General features: G+C 37.3%; 2 protein-coding genes across 3 annotated transcripts in view; both read left to right on the top strand.

Moving 5' to 3' along the window:
- Positions 1-29: 29 nt before the first annotated feature.
- Positions 30-2038, top strand: LOC106170361 (tyramine receptor Ser-2-like). Its single transcript, XM_013550205.2, has one exon. It carries the CDS (start codon positions 708-710, stop codon positions 1968-1970), a length of 1263 nt encoding a protein of 420 aa, XP_013405659.2. The 5' UTR covers positions 30-707; the 3' UTR covers positions 1971-2038.
- A 3612-nt stretch (positions 2039-5650) lies between these two features.
- LOC106170360 (uncharacterized) overlaps positions 5651-19174 on the top strand; it is a 30540-nt gene continuing 17016 nt past the window's right edge. The window contains exons 1-21 of one of the 2 annotated variants that reach the window (XM_087016945.1): positions 5651-5843; positions 7459-8806; positions 9025-9165; positions 9700-9791; positions 10015-10249; positions 10945-11063; positions 11431-11524; positions 11964-12108; positions 12491-12630; positions 12872-13100; positions 13349-13396; positions 13591-13915; positions 14429-14545; positions 14775-14885; positions 15231-15368; positions 15622-15714; positions 16048-16168; positions 16397-16510; positions 16777-16961; positions 17173-18831; positions 19054-19167. In XM_087016945.1, the coding sequence (XP_086873071.1) occupies positions 5676-5843; positions 7459-8806; positions 9025-9165; positions 9700-9791; positions 10015-10249; positions 10945-11063; positions 11431-11524; positions 11964-12108; positions 12491-12630; positions 12872-13100; positions 13349-13396; positions 13591-13915; positions 14429-14545; positions 14775-14885; positions 15231-15368; positions 15622-15714; positions 16048-16168; positions 16397-16510; positions 16777-16961; positions 17173-18831; positions 19054-19167 (5736 nt within the window). In that variant the 5' untranslated portion in view covers positions 5651-5675. Of the gene's footprint in view, positions 5844-7458; positions 8807-9021; positions 9166-9699; positions 9792-10014; positions 10250-10944; positions 11064-11430; positions 11525-11963; positions 12109-12490; positions 12631-12871; positions 13101-13348; positions 13397-13590; positions 13916-14428; positions 14546-14774; positions 14886-15230; positions 15369-15621; positions 15715-16047; positions 16169-16396; positions 16511-16776; positions 16962-17172; positions 18832-19053; positions 19168-19174 lie in introns of both variants that reach the window. The other variant, XM_087016944.1, reaches the window with a different exon arrangement.

Raw genomic sequence — 19174 nt, 5'->3', positions numbered from 1 at the left:
GCAAAACGCGGACAGAGACGCTGCACTTTTGTCACTGTAGAAATCGTTCTGGTGTTGGCAACAATTATAGGCAACAGGGTTTTTATCCATGAATTATTTTACTTATTGATCAGTGATATCAGCATGACATTATATCTTTAGCCAATATCTGGAATTGCTCGCATCCACTTTCGGTAAGTTTTCTATGCCCGGTCATACCAAAGCACATTATAAACTGACACGTGTTGTCGCATCGAGAACCACCGAACACTCACAGGGGGAAGTAGAGGGTTATGAACTGGTCGTAAGTGTGCTCTAATTGTGAATAATAACTCCGAGTGCCAAATATGCCGCATCTTTGATTGTATGCTTCCGATGGAGATGAGCTCAATTCACGACTGAACAGATTTATAAAAAGCGTACGTTGCGAAGCCATCAATTATCAGATATTAACCGGTGCCGTCCTTTTTCTTGTACATTCCAACTAATATGCATTGAAATAAACACATTTAATTATCACTGACAAGAGAAGTCATGGGCTTACTGGGAATTCCGTGGACTTGCCGCGCCTCACGTGGCTAAAAACGACAACTGATAGTGTTCCTCCGCCAATTTCAAGCCAATTGCATCAATAGCAAGACTGCTATAAAAGCCAGTATAACACGCTCCCAGACAGTTGTCTGTAGGTACAACTCTGCGATTGACTCCCATAAAAGGTCGAATCCAAGATGAAAAACGATACATTTCAAGTAGACGAAGATTTGGACATTTTTGATAATATGACTTTCAACGAAAGCAATACGTCTACAGAGACGCGATCTTGCACTGGGTTAACATGCATGCCGTTCATCACTGTAGAAATCATCCTAGCGTTGGCAGCAGTTGTAGCCAACAGCTTCTTCATCTTGGCCTTCGTACGTTTTAAGAAACTTCGAAAACAGTCAAATTACCTCTTGAACAGCCTTGCAGTTGCTGATCTCCTCACGGGACTGCTAGTCATACCGGTATGTATTATAAACGCGTACTTCATGGACAATGTGCCGGCTTTAAACTACCTCTCATCAGAAAAATACTTCTGTGTGGCAAAGATGAGCATTGGCTCCGGGGTGATGTTTGTGTCCGTCTTTCATCAGCTACTCATTGCAGTCGAAAGATACCTCAGGATCTGTCGAAGCATCCAGTATAGAACGATGTTTTCTAAGAAGAGGCTTGTTATAATTATAATTATGACATGGATCTACAGTACCGCTATGAATCTCCCTCCTTTGCTTGGTTGGAATAATTGGTCCCCTGAGATAGAATGCAGAACTCTTCGAGTTGTACCACATCATAAGCAGTTCGTTATTGTACCACATGCAGTAATATGCATGTTGGCAGTGTTTGGGCTGTATGTAGCTATTTTGTGTTATGTCGTAGAACATAGAAATCGAATGAAGAAATACGCTGCCAAGGAAAAGAAGAAGCAAGACGGCAATATCCATCAGCAGACCCCAGCATCTACAAGTAGTGAGAGAATTTCAGAAAGCTCGACCACTACAAGCAGTATCAGTAACTTAGTTCTTGCCATTTCGTCTGAGGAGTGCGCGGCATCGGTTAAAACCACGGGACACTCTGCACGTTGCCGAGAGGAACACCATGGAAACAAAGATGTTCCTGTAAAACCAGAAGAGAGAGTCCACCATTCAAAGTCAACGATTCAATCTCCACCCAGTGCAAAACTTGCAGACAAATCCGTTAATGAAATGGAAATCAAGGTTGCAATAATGACAGCGATAGTGGTAGGTACCTTCACGCTGCTCTACATCCCCAATGTTATAATGGTCATTTGTGAGAAATACTTCAACGATAAAGTACTTTTTGGAATCCTTTACAATGTGACAGTCGAATTAGCATTCTTAAGTTCAGCTACCAATCCTTTTATTTACGGTTTATTGAATAAAGAAATTAGAGAAGCAATGTTGAACGTTGTTAAAAAGAGTAAGGCTAAGTGAGGCGGGTGTATATGTGTATATTCACTGCCTTGACTTGGTCTCCCGCGTTTGCCTTTGATAGTTGGTACGTACAAGAAGTCTCATTATAACTTCTTGGTACGTACAATGTAAGTCCAAAGGCTGATGTCACAACTGAAATCCCTATCTTTTGGATCAGCATTTTGTTTTTCTTCGCTTCGGGATAACACTACTTGGCATTGGGAATTTTTTTCGTAAAAAAAAAAAAAAAAAACAGGTTAAATATTTCATCTTATATAGATAAGTAATGGTTTACTTTGGAACAAAGCAGATTAAATGTTGTTTTAACAGTTAGGTCCTGAATCCTTTAACGGAACTGACCTCAACAATTGAAGCGTCGTTTATGTAAGGTTAACGTGTCATTTTATGTCAGTAAAGTATTGCTGTGAAATCACGTTTGTAAATTGTGACAATGTTTTATACACGCGGTATCTTTGGTGACATTTACTAAAATGTGTATTGTTATTTGAAAGAAAATATTTCACCCAAGGATTCGTTGAATAAATCTCACCTTGTCACTATAAAATGTGATTTATTGAGTATTAATTTTAAGTCATTGTATATTATTTTATCATTATTATTATTTGTTGAAGAAAATACGTTTAATGTAAATGAAATATTATTATATTTTAGTATAGCATTTAGATTATTGTTACTGAAATCGTGCGAAATCCTGATACTTGGTGGTAATTTGATTATTTTAGCAAACAGTTCTAGTGCTTACGTGTTTCGTACACAGGTATTAAGATAACAGATAGCAATTAAGATGAAAATTCCACAAACTTTTCCAGATTTCAAAAATCTAATCCATACATGTTTTTACCGTAACATAAGTAGCACTTATGAAGACTTTAATCTGGCTTAATATTACTTATTAGACAGAATTGCTTGGGTGAGGTAATACTTGCCTTTATATAAAGAGTGTAAACACTGTTATTGCTGTACCCAAATACATTTTTGATGTCATTTGAATTATAAGCAACATATTACTGTGTAACATTTTATTTTATTTCCATTTATAATCGTCTATTAACCATACATTATTCAAATATTATGAATACACAGTACGTAGTGGCGTGAACAAAACGTGTAACACTTTATCCGTGTATTAATTTACGCACTTTAAGACATTACTTTAAATTTTTGATATTACGGGATGCTTTTTATATAATTTATAACTATACACACAGGCTAGATTGATGTGTTGCGTTAATTAACACACATATTTGTAGCCTATCGATCCTTTGATCCGAACAATGGCGTACTCAAGATTTGGCTAAGGGAGAGAGGGGTGGTTGGAGACAGAGGGTGTGGTGGGGGGGGGGGGGAGGAACAATTTCGTATCGCTTTTCTTTTCATCCCTTCTCATTGAAATTTTTAACAGAGAGTCGAGAGAAAACGGGCACATGCTCTGCGTCTCATATCTCACTGAGGTACGCATTTCTGGCATTCGGGGGTGGAGGCATTGAATCTAAAGGGAAGCGACACTCGCTGGTACGACCATTGGTCCGGATCTAAACGGCTAGCACTTAGGTATCTACTGTATCTGCAAGACTTGTTTTCTTGAGTTGACGTATGCCAAAATTCTGATATACAAATGTATATTTTTAATGTACTTTCACTTTTACTGCTATAACGGTATGCTAGTACTTAGTATATTACACAAAATGATGATACACTTTTTGTTAGTTTTGTGAAACAAATTTGTTGTAAAATTAATGACTTACACTTTCACTAATTGCAAGTAATAATTAAAGAGAAATCAAATAAGTAAAAGGATAGGATTGATTGCAAGTTTTCCTTAATAGTCAACAAGTGTAAAAATTGTTTTGGAGTTACAAAAAGACAGAAAATACCAAAGTCAAATTAAGTTTTATTTGATTGGTTGATTTTACAGTCAACTTATAATTTTCTGCCACCTGCATAACGCATGTTAACTGAGCTTTGGATATTATCCATGACCAAGTATTCCAAATAATATTTTAGATATTCTAATTGAAAACGCTCTCTTAGAATTTACCAAATAAGGAAATATTGAATGGAGGAATGCAACATGATAACCGAAAATTTCTATTAATAACTCAAGAGATGATGTAACGAAAACAAGTAAATACGTGATCAGTAAAAAAAGGGAAAAGGGAATAAATACTTGTGAATTTGTATGAATAGTAACTACGTGAATAAATGCTTGAAAGCCTCCACTCGTAGTCGTCGTCACTATAATAAATTGAATTTTTTATCAGTAACACGATAATTTTATCTATTTAAATGGATTGATTTTGAACGAAAATGTAAACAATCATTATCACATATGAGGTGCACAATAATTCCCAGAGAATTAAAAAATTATGCCATTTATGCAATGGCAGTCATATTACACTTAACATTTTACGATATTGCATCTGATGAAATCTGCTACTATTCTCCGTCTGATGTTTTGACGGCTAAATGTCGTCGGGTTACGGCGTGTATGTTAACATTTTACTTTAACGTACGGGTGCAGAGCCATTACTTTGTCAAGATCACTTGACACCAGGCCGGGAAATCCGACAATCCAAAAACAGGCTCAACTATCATCACGATCTCTGTTAGACGATTGCGTACAATACCCCGGGGGAGGGGGGGGGGGGTATCACAGTTCACGGGAAATACAGTAAATAAAAATAAAACTTTATCATATCATATCATAAGGCGAATCGAAAAGCCTGAAAATCACGCATCACCGGGTATAGTGAGTTCGTTCCACGGAGGGCGAAGGATAAAAAGCCGCATTCGCGAGTCACTAGAATGAACGTTTCACGCATCTCGGGTCGAAAAAAAGTGGTTTTCACGGATAATAAAAATACCCAATGGGACCCTTCAAATTAAAAGGGGTCTGAACCAGATTAACAATGGCATTAATGTCATGCAAAAACTCTCGCTGGGCAGTAGAAAAAATGAATAAATAAAAAATTAGCCAAAGATATATATGTCCTCTCTTGGAACTAGAATTTTGACTAAAAAAACAACTGAATCATAGTTCGATATAAACGTACGAAATGGTAGGCCTACCGTTCGCCCTCTAAAATACCAATTTTTTTCGGGGCCTTTTATCGGGCCCCGAACCCCACGCCAAGTTAAACATATATTTTTATTAGAAAACATTTGTCACTTTTGTAGGCCTTTTCACAAAATACTAGTAATTAGTAGGCCTAAACATGATTAAATGCTTACAAGGTAATAAATTTAAAAGTTACAAAATGTGGTGAAATGTAACATCAAAGCGTAAAAACTACATCAAAAAATAAATATGTTAATAAATAAATGAAAATAAATCGGATGATGTCCTATTATTCTATTCTTTGCTTTATTGATATGTAAAAGACCCACGCGCTTTTACATTGTTATCGGTGTTGACAAATATTGAAATGGCGCGTAAGTAACCCCTCGCGAGTTTACACGAGATTATGCCCAGAACAAGCATAGCAGTGCGAAAAGGACGTTTCCCTAAATTTCAAATATTCATAACTTCGGAGATGAGTCTAGAAAAATTGTTTCACTTTGCATAAAGATGCACTAAATAAATTTGTAAGCTAAAAATAAGAACCAAAGCAAGACGTTCTCTCGATCGATAGTTTGCAGTAAATAACTTAACAGCTGCTTAACGCTATGCTCGGTCGCCATTTTATCCATTGGTAAAAATCCAAGATGGCGAGGTTGCGCTTTCCCGGGCGACCAGGTTTCAGATTCGGCCGAAAGGGTGTGCGTTATGGAAAGGATGAGTCTCGAAAGACAGAAGATGCAACATTGAAGCTTGTAGCTAATATCCACCGTGGCTTGCGCTGCTTTTATGAGCTCTTTGGTGACTCAGACACGGTAAAGTATTCTCCTTTCTGCTACGGTGTAAACCTCATGGCGAACTCGAACGATTTCCGTAAATATTCTGAATGAAGTCATAATTTCTGAACGCACATAACGCTTATCACACTTTGTAGCCCTGAAGTTGGCCCTGCACATGTTAGGTGAACATTCTATTGGAATATTTTGTCATGCAGGGGTGCATGATGATTTTAATTTTGATTTTGAAATTGACAATCGTGAAACTAGGTCATCGTAATTACTCCAGCTTTTACGATCAGAAAATTAGCTCAGACAAAGTGTGCCCCATGCGGGATTCTAAGGGTATAGATACATCCAACCAGCTCAGGCGATATTACATGTTTATGCTGATGGTGCTATAATAAATATTTAAATCTCTCCTGTGTGCTCAGCCTTGCTGACGGTAGAACAACAATGTGACGTGTGTTGACACTTGGACTAGCTGTCACTGTCACTGACAGTGTCAAGTTGAAGTGCATTTATTTCACGAGGAGGAATGGTTCTTAAATTGACAATAATAAGAAATAAGAATAATGATACAAAATCTTTCTGTCTCAAATAATATATTAGATATCTTAATGAATGATGCTACTCATATTTTAATTGATCTACACTTTAAATAGTTAACCTGCAGTGCACTACACAACACAGGTATATTAGGTTTCGTGGCTGGCCACAGCCATCTAGAATGACAGTCATCATATGAATCCTCTTCCAATATCAAACCAGAAATGAAATCACCTGTTTAACAATACTTGGAAGTGTAGTTTGAGACAAATATGATCATCTTCAGAAAAAAGCAGTGGGTTCCTCTTTTGTATTGGTATCAACAGTGTCTAGTTTCGAGACAAGTATGGTTTTGCATATAATAGATAAATCTTCTCCTTTCATCTTGATTTACCTAGACAGTATGAATTGGCTGCGAAATTTCCATTTCCATTTTGCAACATTTACAGATATGACATCATCTGTATGTGCATTTGTTTATGTTTAGGAGGATGAAACCTGCATGGTTTCTTCATAATAATAAGAAATTAAAATTGATAAGCAGGGAAGTGAATTAATAAATGACTAAATAGGTGCATTAGAGGACAAAGATGTGGATGGTTTAGAAAAAATTGATAGAAAAGGCTGGTCCACAAGTAGGTCTTCAAGTACAATTTAGATAAGTATTTGGAAAGCTGTTTGTTCAGCAATGGTTACATATGGAATGGACAAACATTTAATTCATCACAAATGATAAAGATATATTTCTTTAAACAGCTGATGTTTTGTGTGATTTCATTGATTCAGACTTAAAAAGGTTGGGAGGGGCATGGCATAACATAATACTCAATTGCATTGATCCAATACTCCAACCATAATTAAATATATTAATAATGTTTGAAAGGTGTTTATTTTAACTCAACAATGATTGGAGAGATGAAACAAAGGAAAGAAACCAATGAGTAGTACATCACGATTTATTTAGTGGTATACTAATATGCATATGCATGCCTACTTAGTATTGATAAAGTGCACAGCAGGCCTTTTTTATTATTTTTTTTTTTAAGTGAGATCTAACTTTTTTAATGATATTTGATGTTTCAATCTCTTGTAAATTATTTTTCAGGATGAAGATGCAACATTTGAAGGTTTCACTGCCCGGCAGCGCAATGAAGTTAAGAAGAGGTTATCAACAGTTAATGAAAATCTTGAAAAACTACGCCAAAGTCTATTCAGACAAAAGCAACCAATCAAAAGACAAGCAAGTAGTGACTTCGCCAATCTTCCAGTTTCTCAGAAAAAGATCGCAGCAAAGACTTCTTACAAGCATCTTGTAGACCAAGGTTTAGCAAAACCATTAAAAACTCACAATTTGAAAACTGTAAGTAAGAAACCGGGACACTTTTTACCAGTGAAAGGGTCAAAATTTAAGATATGTCTTCAGGGCAGTGCAAAGCAGTTAGTGAAAAGTGGAAAATCATTGGATGTGGATTTATCAAGCAGCGATAAAGATTCTTCAGATGAAAGTGATGATGAACCATTAAGTAGAAAAAAAGTTGTTCACAAAGCCAAACAACATGGGAAGAAAACTGCTGGGAAAGATGTTGCAAGGACGCTACTTAAATCTGTCAAGGAAAAACAGAAACTTGCAGCAAAAGCTTCAACCAAAACAACGGAAAAAGGATCTAAAACAAATAAAACAGACAAAAAAGTATTTGGAAAGACAAAAGTCAGGCAACTTCTTAAAAAGGCAAAATATGGCAAAACACAAAAGAAGAAGTTGGTTCCAGTTACACCCCCTGAGAAAAAATCTCCAAGATCTACAAAATCCTCTCCTGCATCCACCCCACGGAACACTCCCAAAAAACAGTTTGTGCTGCCAACAAAATCAGCAAGGTCTTCGCGTGTTATCAAACCAAACAAACGGCTGCTGGAGGAAGATGACTTTGAAGATTATAGGCAGCTGAAGTTGCCACGCACAAAATCGTCAGGTATGCCCGATTTTACCTCTCTCAGTTCCGGGACAGCTGGTGATGCTAGAGGTGGTGTGGACGTTGACCTTGAAAAGGGGTCATTATTTGGAGGTTTGGATTCGTTAGTGCCCCCCCCTGTGCTTTCCACAGATCCAAAATCGGGACTCTTTGAAAAACCACTTGTCATGGAAGGGAAAAGAGAACGTAAACCCAGCTATATTATGTTACTTAAGCTCTCGGAACAGGAACAAAAGAGAACGTTAGAAAAGCGGATGAAGATTGAGGAAGCTAAACAAAAGCAACATGGTCGGATGTCCATGAGAGTTAACCAATCAGATCGTGAGAAACTGAAGCAGCTGGAGCGGTCAGCGAAGGCTGCTACTAGGAGTGGTCGGAGTATTCTTCAGAAGGCGAAATTACAGCTAAACAGGGCTGTGTTGAATAAATCAAAAGCTGCATTTGCTCAGGGTCTCAAACAGCAGTTAGAAGAAGAAGAAATAGGTAAATGAATGCAGGTTTAAAAATTTAGCCATTCATTTGAAAGGTTGTGTTACACTTTAAAGAACTAAATACATTCTAACTCAATATAATTTGTTTTTAAAATATAGTATTTTTAAAAACGTTTATTACAATACCAGCATGTGTTCTTGGGAATATTTTTAAGTTTGCTAAATAGTTCCATTTTTTTTACTTTTTTTTTCGTTTTTTACTCCCAGTAGCATCCCAGTCTTGCCTATGTTGTGGTGACAGCAGTAAACAGTTGATAACTGTTCAGGGACGAAAAGCATGTCGCAATTGTGCTCGCTTCTACTTCAAGGTGCTTGAGGGGAAAAGAAGTCTCAAATGTATTAATGGAACTGGTGAGTGCCTTGCTTGAACCAAACAGGATAGAAAAGAAGGATCAAAGTATTAAAGCACAATTTATCAAAATTGCCAAACATTGGAATCTGACTAAATGAAATATGAAATGTATGGTCCTTTTCTGTTTTATAGTCAAATTTATCACTGCCATAGTCAAATATTTTGAGTTGGCTAAGATTTACAGTTTCTAGCCTTAGACATTTCATCCAGAAGTGAACCCAGCAAAAATGCATTCTGTCACACAAATAAGACCAAATACATCTGCTCTTCTCAACCCCTCCTCTGTTCCTCCACTGCTTTAATGCATTTTGGGAATTATAACATATTTTTATTGTAGAGTGTAGAAAAAAGTGAGGAAAGTCGGAAAGTCGTGATCAGCTCTCATTCAGTTAATCATGGGTTTAAAAGACAATTCCCACTCACCAAGAGAAAAAAAAACATTCACTTGTATTTTATCTGTATCCTGATAAGAAAAGGTCCAAAGATTATACACTTAACAGTTTAATAAAAATGTTTTGTTTTATAATGTCCAGATGATTGTGATGTGTCCCGGGTGGACGGTCAGGTACAGTCCTCCTGCAGAGCTTGCCGCCTCCAGAAATTCACCCAAGGAACAAGAAAGGAGGTTAGTTAATGTAATGGTTACATCTTCAATTAACAGCTGAGATGAGAGTTCTTGTTCTCTATTGTGTTAAAATCACCTCCTTAAAGGAATAAGGTAGAAGTTGTCCAGATTTTTTTCTTTCTTTTCGTTTTGTTTTCTTTTGTACAGTATGGAAAATAATGAATTGGGAGCAAGATGGTAGTAAAATTAGAATGTTATTATGATTTTTTGTGTTAACTTGCAGGATGCTACTCTGAGAGCATTGGAGAAAAATTGCAGCAGCAGAAGTGAAGCCGCCACTGGGCTGGAGAAATGGTCGCAGGGCAACTCGGACCCAGTGTGTGTCATCTGTGGAGATCATGTCAAACTCTCTCTGTCTACGACTGATAATATCTACCGCTGTTCATCTTGCCGCTTCTTCTACTACAACAGAAGCAGCAAAGGAATAGATCCAAGTCACCGGAAGTGTCTACAGCAAGGTAAGTTAAAATACCTGGGCCCCGTAACTTGAAAGCATCGTGTATTGCAAATAGCAATATCACATGGAGGCTACAGTGTATTATATGGGGTGAGTATGGGCAAGTTATGGATTCGAGACTCTTGCACTCGATTGCAATGCTTGATGGTTTCAAGTTACGAGCCCAGTACAGATTGTCAATTTCGTAGAATTTTAATTCAGTGTCACTTATTTTCCTTAAGATATATAACTGGGGTCATTTTACAAGTATGTAAATAACTTTCTGCCAAATAGCTGGTAATTTGAGTGAATTCTTAATGTTGAACTTAAGCATAGATTGGTTTAAGAAAAGATGGTAAAGTGTATTACGCTTTCCTTTGAAAATTAGAAGTTTCAGCACTTGAATGACATATTTATGTGAGAAGAATGAACTCAGGACAGTTGTGATTTTCTGATTAATTACCTTTTTTTGTTTGTTTCACTTATGATTTATGTATAGGTAATTTGTGTAAAGACAAAAAGAATATTTTCTTCCTTTAATTGTAATTTAAAAGTGATGTCAGATACTGAAGGTATATACTTTGACTCCCCCCCACCCCCACCCCCCACCCCCCTCCCCGATGTAATGTTACACAGAATGTTCATACCAAGTGCAAACTGTCACTTTCAGAAAAAGAATCTTGTTTTGAATAAGTTTCTTTGGTATTGTGCTTCCAGGCGACTGTGAAATACTGAGGAATAATGGAGAATGGGTGACCAAGAGATGCATTCCATGTCGTCTGAACAAGTGTATCGAGTGGTTTGGTGGGATAGGAAGGCGGAAATCTGGATTCAAAGTAATGATCGTCTCTGTTAGAATTTGCTCCATTTTAAAGATAAAGTCTATAATATATTAATATATTAATATGTGATAACATTAGCACCTTGGGTATAGATTTCACGGGGGTGCTAGTCATCTTAGCTATTATGAGGTATTTAGCAAAACATTCAATGTTATATATTAAGGTAATGTTACAATTAATGTTTAAAACAATAAATGTAAAAGATCATTAAATTTTACAAAAAGTTTTAAGATGTGATGTCGATGATTTACTGATTTTGATAAAATTAGATATATTTGTCTAAAGGTGAGGGTGTGGGTTTGAGCTGATTGATATTTTATCTGACTTGAGTTATCTCTTAGACTGATCTCTGTCATTTCAGTCCCCGCAGCCTACCAGTGAACATGTTCTGGATGGAAATGGAGAAGAGATGCCAAGCTTTGCCAGTCTGGCTGCTGAGGCTGTTGGTAAAGAAGGTACAATATATGTCTTCACATCTTTTCCATCTTGTTTAACATAAGAATGGATTAAAGAAATAAGTTGACAAACAATATAAAGTTGATTGAAATTTGGCCACCTGAGGGCTGTTTTTACTAATGACAAACACTGGGGAGATTTATTACGAAATTTACTCTAATTGAGCATGAAATAAATATGTTAATCTGCCATGATTGATAAGAGTACTGAAATATAAACTTGTCCACAGTATAATGGGAATCTGATTCATATGAAGGGGTTTGTGGATATTTCATGCGGAAATCTGTGTGATTAATTTCTGTTTTTAATAATTTTGCAGATATTTAAGGCATATTTGAATTATTCTCAACTTGTCAGTTAAATATAATTGCAGGCCACATGTTCAATCCAAATATAAACATTGACATTATATTCTAGATAAATCCCTTTTTCATTTAGGCCAATCCATATTAGGTGAAGGACAATCGGTCATCAGTCCCTCCAGAAGGCTGGATTTCGGAGACACAGAAGTGGAGGTTGCTGAGCCAATGGCAGAGTCAGCAGATGGCGCTGAGACAACTCCCATGGTAAAAGGAGGCCCCAGGTAAACTGAAAATTACAAACTCAAAGTCTTGAGTCATCTAACCTAGCAGTTTCTGATATCATACCATTTGATGATAACATTTGTCTATTTTTACACTAGATCACCATTAGTTTAATTAGTTTTTATAAGCTACAGCAGGTACTAAAGTATTGTGACAGATATTTTTCCTGTTGTCCTTGAACAGCGATGAACCGTGTTGTTCTTAAATGTGAAAAAATTCCTTAGGCATTGATAATTCACATGTTCCTTAAACGGTGATAATTTTTGATCATCTCCAACTAGTTTAAACCATGTCCTGCATGATGATCCGTGGTTATCCTTAGGCAATAATGATCTATTGTGTCCTAAGTGATGTTTCATATTGTCCTAAATTTCCATCTAGGATTAAGCATGTGTGCAGAAAGGCAGCAGTGGCTCTGGGCACACCAGCCAAGTTCCCACTAACCCCTGAACTCCGCCTCAGTGCTCTTCCCAACCTGGAGAAGGCACAGATACTGAAGGATGAGGAGAAAGCCAGGGCAGGTGAGTGAGATTGTGCTGGTTGAGACACAGTGATTGCGTTGGTTGAGATAAATTTAGATTGTGTTGGTTGAGACCATTGTGAGAGGAAGAGATTTGCCAAGATAAATATTTTACCAATATCATATCAGTAAATGGCTGAGAATTAATATATGCCTCATTTGATGTGATTAACTTTGAAAATGTTAATTATGTATCATTATATATGACTTTTTAAACCAAGAATTGTAACAAAATTTTTCAGGAGACAGCTCTGACTCTGATCTTCCAATGGACGAAATCATATCCAGGTCAGAGGACAAGAAGCATGATGTTGTCCATGTAAAGAAGACCACCCCTGTAAAGTCCTCCCCTCGAAAGAGTCCCTTGGAGAGACGGCAACCTGTGGTGAAAATACCAGGCAGGCGCATGATGCGGTGTAAGAAATGTCCTGGGTGTCTTACCAAAGATTGCGGCGCATGCGTGGCATGCAGGTTAGTATTTTTATGATGCTGGCTTGAAAAATAATGTTTTTGTGTTTCTTAAACTTACACTTCATAGAAATACTTTGTTTTATTTTGCCTTTGTATTTATAGGAAATGGTTTATGCATATTTGAAAGTCAGTTGGAAAGTTAATTGATACTACGGAATTGATAAAACAATTATTTGAAATAAGTTATTTATGAAACCTGTTGATCCTTTATTGGTATGGGACTTTTATTTTCTAAATTATCTTTTAAGGGACATGCCAAAGTTTGGAGGAAAGGGTCTAGGAAAGAAGGCTTGTGCGTAAGTATGCTAGTGTTAATGTAAAGGTGTAACAGAAAAATGATCACTGATATTCACTTGTCTGTAGAATTACTTTCAGCTTCCAAAGCAATAATTATGAGCAATTTTAAGCATTATTATTCAACATCAGTTTTAGCATAGAGGTTATCAGTAAATATTTCTTTTTGCTTTACCAATTAAAACTTTTCTTTCAGCAAACGCAAATGTGCCAATCCTATTTACCCTTATCAGCGCCCAAAAGAGAAGTCCCCTAAAAGAAGTGCAGCAGCAGCTTCCTCAACTGTGCGAAACGCAGGGCACAACTCCGGCCATAACTCAGACACGGACAGTGTCGTGTCAACTGGAAGCAAAGCTAGCGTTTCGGAACAACTGATGGCCAGGTTTTCAGCCAAAGAGGTCTTGACCCCTCCAACTGATGTGGCAGAGAGGAGGAATAAGAAGGCAATGGATGGGAAGACTGGTGATGTACCAGTTCCAGCAGTGTTACAGCAGAAGAGAACTGGCAGGATGATTGATAAGGTGAGACTTGAAACTGACTAAGGAGGTCTAGAAACTGATTGAAAAGGTTGGAATTGAAACTGACTAAGGAGGTCTAGAAACTGATTGAAAAGGTTGGACTTGAAACTGACTAAGGAGGTCTAGTAACTGACATGATACACTGAAAGATATATATAGAAGATATGCATTTGAAATTCAGCTTTAAAACAAAATAATTACAAATTAAAACCACTCTAGCATATACAGCTTAGCCATATACTAAACAAGTTATCATTTTGCCTAAATGTATCCGGCTAAAATTGTACCAATTTTTACCGGATTTATTAATTTGTTTTAATTGGGAAATGTGAATTTATTGAATTGATGGATGAAAGGGGATTATGTACAGAAATGTACTTTTGATCCTGTTGAGCCAATACTGTTACTTTTAGACCTCAAAATTTGTCTTGGAGAAGCATCAGCCAGTAAAAATTAATACGCCCTTTTGGTAAATAAGATTGTTGGGCCATTATGATAGTTATCTTAACGCTTCAGACTCAGCGCGACCTTCTGTCTGCAAAGACCGCCATTATGCCAGCCCTTCCCACAGCCAGACAGAGGCAGTGGTCAATCAGTGGGCAGAGCAAGCACAGAATCATGGCAGATTTCATTGTAAGTTGGTTTTATATAAATTTTAATTTTAAAAGTTTGTGTGGCATCATAAATCATCAAATAGAACTGAAAAAAAAAAAAACATTGCAAAATGTTGCAAACTTTGGGGTTTTACAAATCTTTGTTTTTCAAAAATCTCCTTGAAATTTGATTAAAACAGTTATATATGAAATTATTTCATCATTAAATTATTTGAATGCCAACTCTCATCCATTGTGTGAAATTTCAGGAGAATTATGACATAGATATTGCATGGGAGCGAGGTCTGTCACTAATTGCAGCAACACCATTTTGTGTGAGGCTGGTCTGCTTCCTCTGTGGCAGTGCTGGACAGCATGATGTGAGTTAACATTTACTAAAATAAATATTTTGATATTAATTACTTTAAAGACATTTTATGCTAAGCTGTATGGAGCTCAAAGGAGAGAAAAGAGTCATACAGATTAAAAAGTTATTCTGGAAAATGAGTTTTACGTCACATTTGTAGAATATGAATTGTATAAAACTTACTCATTGACGCTGTGTTGTCTGTCTGCCAAGTCCAACTTACGGACTGCATGTTTAAGATAGATATTTGTTTTCAGCAAATTTACTGTGGTATTTGTTGTAAGCTTTGTCACATATTTTATTTTCAATTGAACCAGTGTAGTTTTGATAGAAACCATTCCATATTTTATACTTTCAGTTAATTTACTGCAATATTTGCTGTGAGCCATTCCATCTATTTTGTCTGGAGGAACATGAGAAACCAAGCAAAGATGAACAAGAAAACTGGTTATGTAGACGATGTCAGTTCTGCAATGTGTGTGGTAGAAGGAACAATGTAAGTCGGAGCATTTTGATTTCATTTTGTAGAGTTTATAATCTCTTAATTTGAAATTACAGGGGTAGAAACCCATTCAGTCTGTGGCATATTTAAATTGTTACAGGTTCATGTCACTTGCTGTCACAGGCTGTATTGGTACAACAAAGAGAGTCTGCTTACTTTCAGAAGCTCATTATTGAATGCTCAATCTAGAAAACTTAATAATGCCCTGTTTATAGTCAAATTGATTTTAAAAAATGATTATTTCCAGCTTTTGCAATGTGACAAGTGCAACAATACCTATCACCCCGAGTGTCTGGGTCCTAACTACCCCACCAAACCATCTAGGAACAAAAAGATATGGGTGAGTTCAGCACAGTTTACATGGTTGTCTTATGAACTCTTTTCTTCTCTCTTTAAATCAAAAAGGACACCCCAATTTCTTTAATTCCAGGAAATAATGTTATCACCAGGCACAGCATAAACTTACTAAATCTTGTACTTGGTATTCTGCTGAATCACCCTTAGTTTTAGAGTTTATTGGACACTAACTTCCTCTAGCAGTAGAGAATTTACCTATAATAGAGGCCAAGTTTCTAATTATTTCAAAGCCAGCCTAAAGAGTGTTGGAAGACAAGTTCCAAGTAGCTTGCCTTTTTTTCTCCCTTTCATATGGCAAAATAAAACTATATTTCAGGTGTGTACAAAGTGTGTGAAGTGTCGTAGTTGTGGGGCCACATCGCCAGGAACAACAACAGGTGCTATGTGGACGCACGACTTCCAACTCTGCTACGAATGTGGGAAGCTAATGGACAAAGGTTAGTATCTGGGTTTACTCTGGGTAGGAACATCTCCTGGCCAAATGGCTGGAGGATTTCAGTCAAATCGAAAGTTTGCTCTAAATTGGTGATAAATTTGGTTTTAAAAAAAGTGGAGCCATTTTAGTTTTCTCCAAGTAAGTCATCAGTCCATATAGATTATGTTTAGCATTGTTAATTAATTGCATTGCCTTTAAATTTATGTTTGGTGTCTTATCATGTAACCAGGTAATTACTGTCCTGTGTGTCACAAGTGTTACTCGGACGACGACTGGGAGTCCAAGATGGTGCAGTGTTCAGGGTGCGAGGCCTGGGTCCATGCTAAGTGCGAGAACATGACAGGTAGGTAGTGGTCAAGTGGTCGAGGGACCATGGGTCAAGCAGTGAAACTTTGAGGCCAAGTTTGCATGGCTATCAGTCAGGAATTAAGGCCACCAGCCATGAGGGCCACAAGCTGCCATTTCACAAAGTTTTAACTGCTTGTTTTTTAGAAAATTTCTCGGGGTTAAACACATATCAAGCTTAAGAACATCTGTAGTGTTTCAGAATTAATTTTCTTTTCAATATTTCTCTTAAATATTAAAACTTCGTTTTTTTAATGATTTCAGATGAGGTGTACCAGCTAGTCTCCTATCTCCCTGATGACGTGCCCTTCACGTGTCAGATCTGCACCAAGAGCCGTCCAGCCCAGTGGGAGCAGGCGGTCATGGCAGAGAGAATGACCGGGTTCCAGATGGTCATTCAGGCCATTACCCAGTCCAAGAGTGCCCAGCATCTCATGAATTTTAAACATGTAAGTGCATTTAATGGATTGAAAAATTACTTGATGAGGGCAGTTTTGACTTATTTATAATAATAAAGCTGTTTTTGTGTTTTTGATTCCAGTCAATAATGAAGAGTGCTGAATGTGGATAAATTTTTAAGAAAACAGACAATTTTTAAGCCCATTAGTACAGGTACAAAACTTAAAGTATGATTAAAATCATGTTGAATTATTTTTTCAGAGTCTAGAAGAGATGAGTTTATCTGTAACAGCAGGTACCAGTGAAGAATACAAAAATATTTTCGAAGAAGAACCAGTTGTTCTAGAACACACTACCAGATTGGGGACCAAATTTGGGTCGAAGAAAGGTGAAGGTCATGAAGAAGAACAAAAAGGTGAAGGTAAGGAAGAAAAGAAGACGCCAATCATTCACAGTGAAGCACCAGACAATACGCAAGCCCAGGACATGTCTTGTGATGAAGAAATCATTGTTTATGAAGATCAAAAGCAGAGTAGAGTAACAAGATCTGGCGTCAAGGGCAGAAAAGCTGATCAGGAAAGAGATGTTGATATGGCAGCACCTGGTTGTCATGACACAAAATCAACAGACAAATTTATTGATAAACATGTTAGTCATGTTGATTTGGAACATGATGAACGAGGTGGTATGGGTTCAGATACTAAGGATGAGGAACATGAAAAGACATCTGTTGGTCGTGTGACTAGATCAGGGGTTAAAATTGTGGCAGAGAAAAGGACAGCAGAGAAAGCTTTGCCAAAATCTGACGAAAGGACAGGTAGAAGTGTTGTTCAAACAGGAGACAAAAATGTTCAGAGCTCTGTGAATCAAAGTGATGAGGATGTGGACAAGGCATCCAACCAAGAAGATTCTCTACAGGGGGTTGATGGAGGTGAAAATAAGAGAGACAAATCACTACCAGTAGAGGACAGCAGTGTTCAGTTTTCTACCAAAGACAATCTGGAAGAAGGACAACATACTTCTTTCACATCTAACTCAGGGATGGAAGATGCCAGTGAAGATGGCAAGATTTCAAGTCAAGGGATTTCCTTTGAAAATAAAAGTGATGAAACCACAGATATGTCTAAATTGAGTTCAGTTTCCACTGGTACAGATGTGGAAATGGTGGAGCAGACAACAGAAGCTGACAGCACAATTAACCAATCAGAATTACGTTCAGCACATGAATCTCAGGATGAAAAAGAGGCCAGTTTTGGATTAAAAGCTGATGAAAGCACAAACTTGTTGGCACTTGTTCAGGCTTCATCACCTATATATAAAGGTGAGGAAAGCTCAGGCATTAGTGACCCTAAGTCCCATAGTTTGGAGAGTGACTCTTCCAGGAATGATAAAGGGGGTACTCAGACGATCCCTAGCTCAGGCCAGAGATTATCTTTGACAGATGTAACATCTGAAAGCTGCACAAGCATTAACAATGTTCAAAAAGCAACCAGTACAAGACAAACTATCTCCACATATGAAGACCAGTTCATCAGATTTGCCCTGGGAAGTTCTGAAGGATCAGCATTAGCCAAACCATTACCAGGTGGCAGCAGCAGTACAGGTAAAACAGACAACCAAGAGGAGCCGGGATGGCATGGCATATCACAGAATCAAACTAAAACCTGTGATGAAAGCATGGACACGACAACATCATTACAGCAAAAAGAGGATTACATAAGTATACAGACAAGGGACAAAGAGATGAGTGTTGATTCCCAAAACAAACAGACAGGAGACAAAACAAAGAGTATTGTATCACATGGTGAAGTGGCGGGTGGTCAAGAGGAACAGCAAGATGAAGACACCTGGCCAGAGGGCTGCCCACAAGACTTCCATCAAATTAAAACCAAACTGACTGAGAACCAATACAAGACACTGGTAAGAATCTGTATCAAATGATAGAGAAGATTTTAACTGAAAACTCAAAATTGTTAAGTAAAATGTTGATCCTGATCAGGATTAATTTTTGTGAACATTTTTTCAAACTTAAAGTGTTTGTTGACTGTGCCATATACGAATGCTAATATAAAGCAGCCTATTGGGGTTATAGAGATATAACCATGATAGAAAATATTATAATTTGGATGTACTGTTTTCCAGGAGGAGTTCAGTGATGACATCATCAGGATAATTCAGGCAGCCATAAAGAAACAAGACCTGTTACCTGGCTATGTGAGGAAAGCAAACAACACAGTTCGGTCCATATTTGTTAAGGTTAGGA

This window comes from Lingula anatina, chromosome 7 (genome assembly GCF_051362555.1).
Source record: "Lingula anatina isolate TDL-2025a chromosome 7, LinAna3.0, whole genome shotgun sequence".
Classification (NCBI taxonomy): Eukaryota; Metazoa; Brachiopoda; class Lingulata; order Lingulida; family Lingulidae; genus Lingula; species Lingula anatina.
This window is presented reverse-complemented; position numbering and strand designations above follow the sequence as displayed.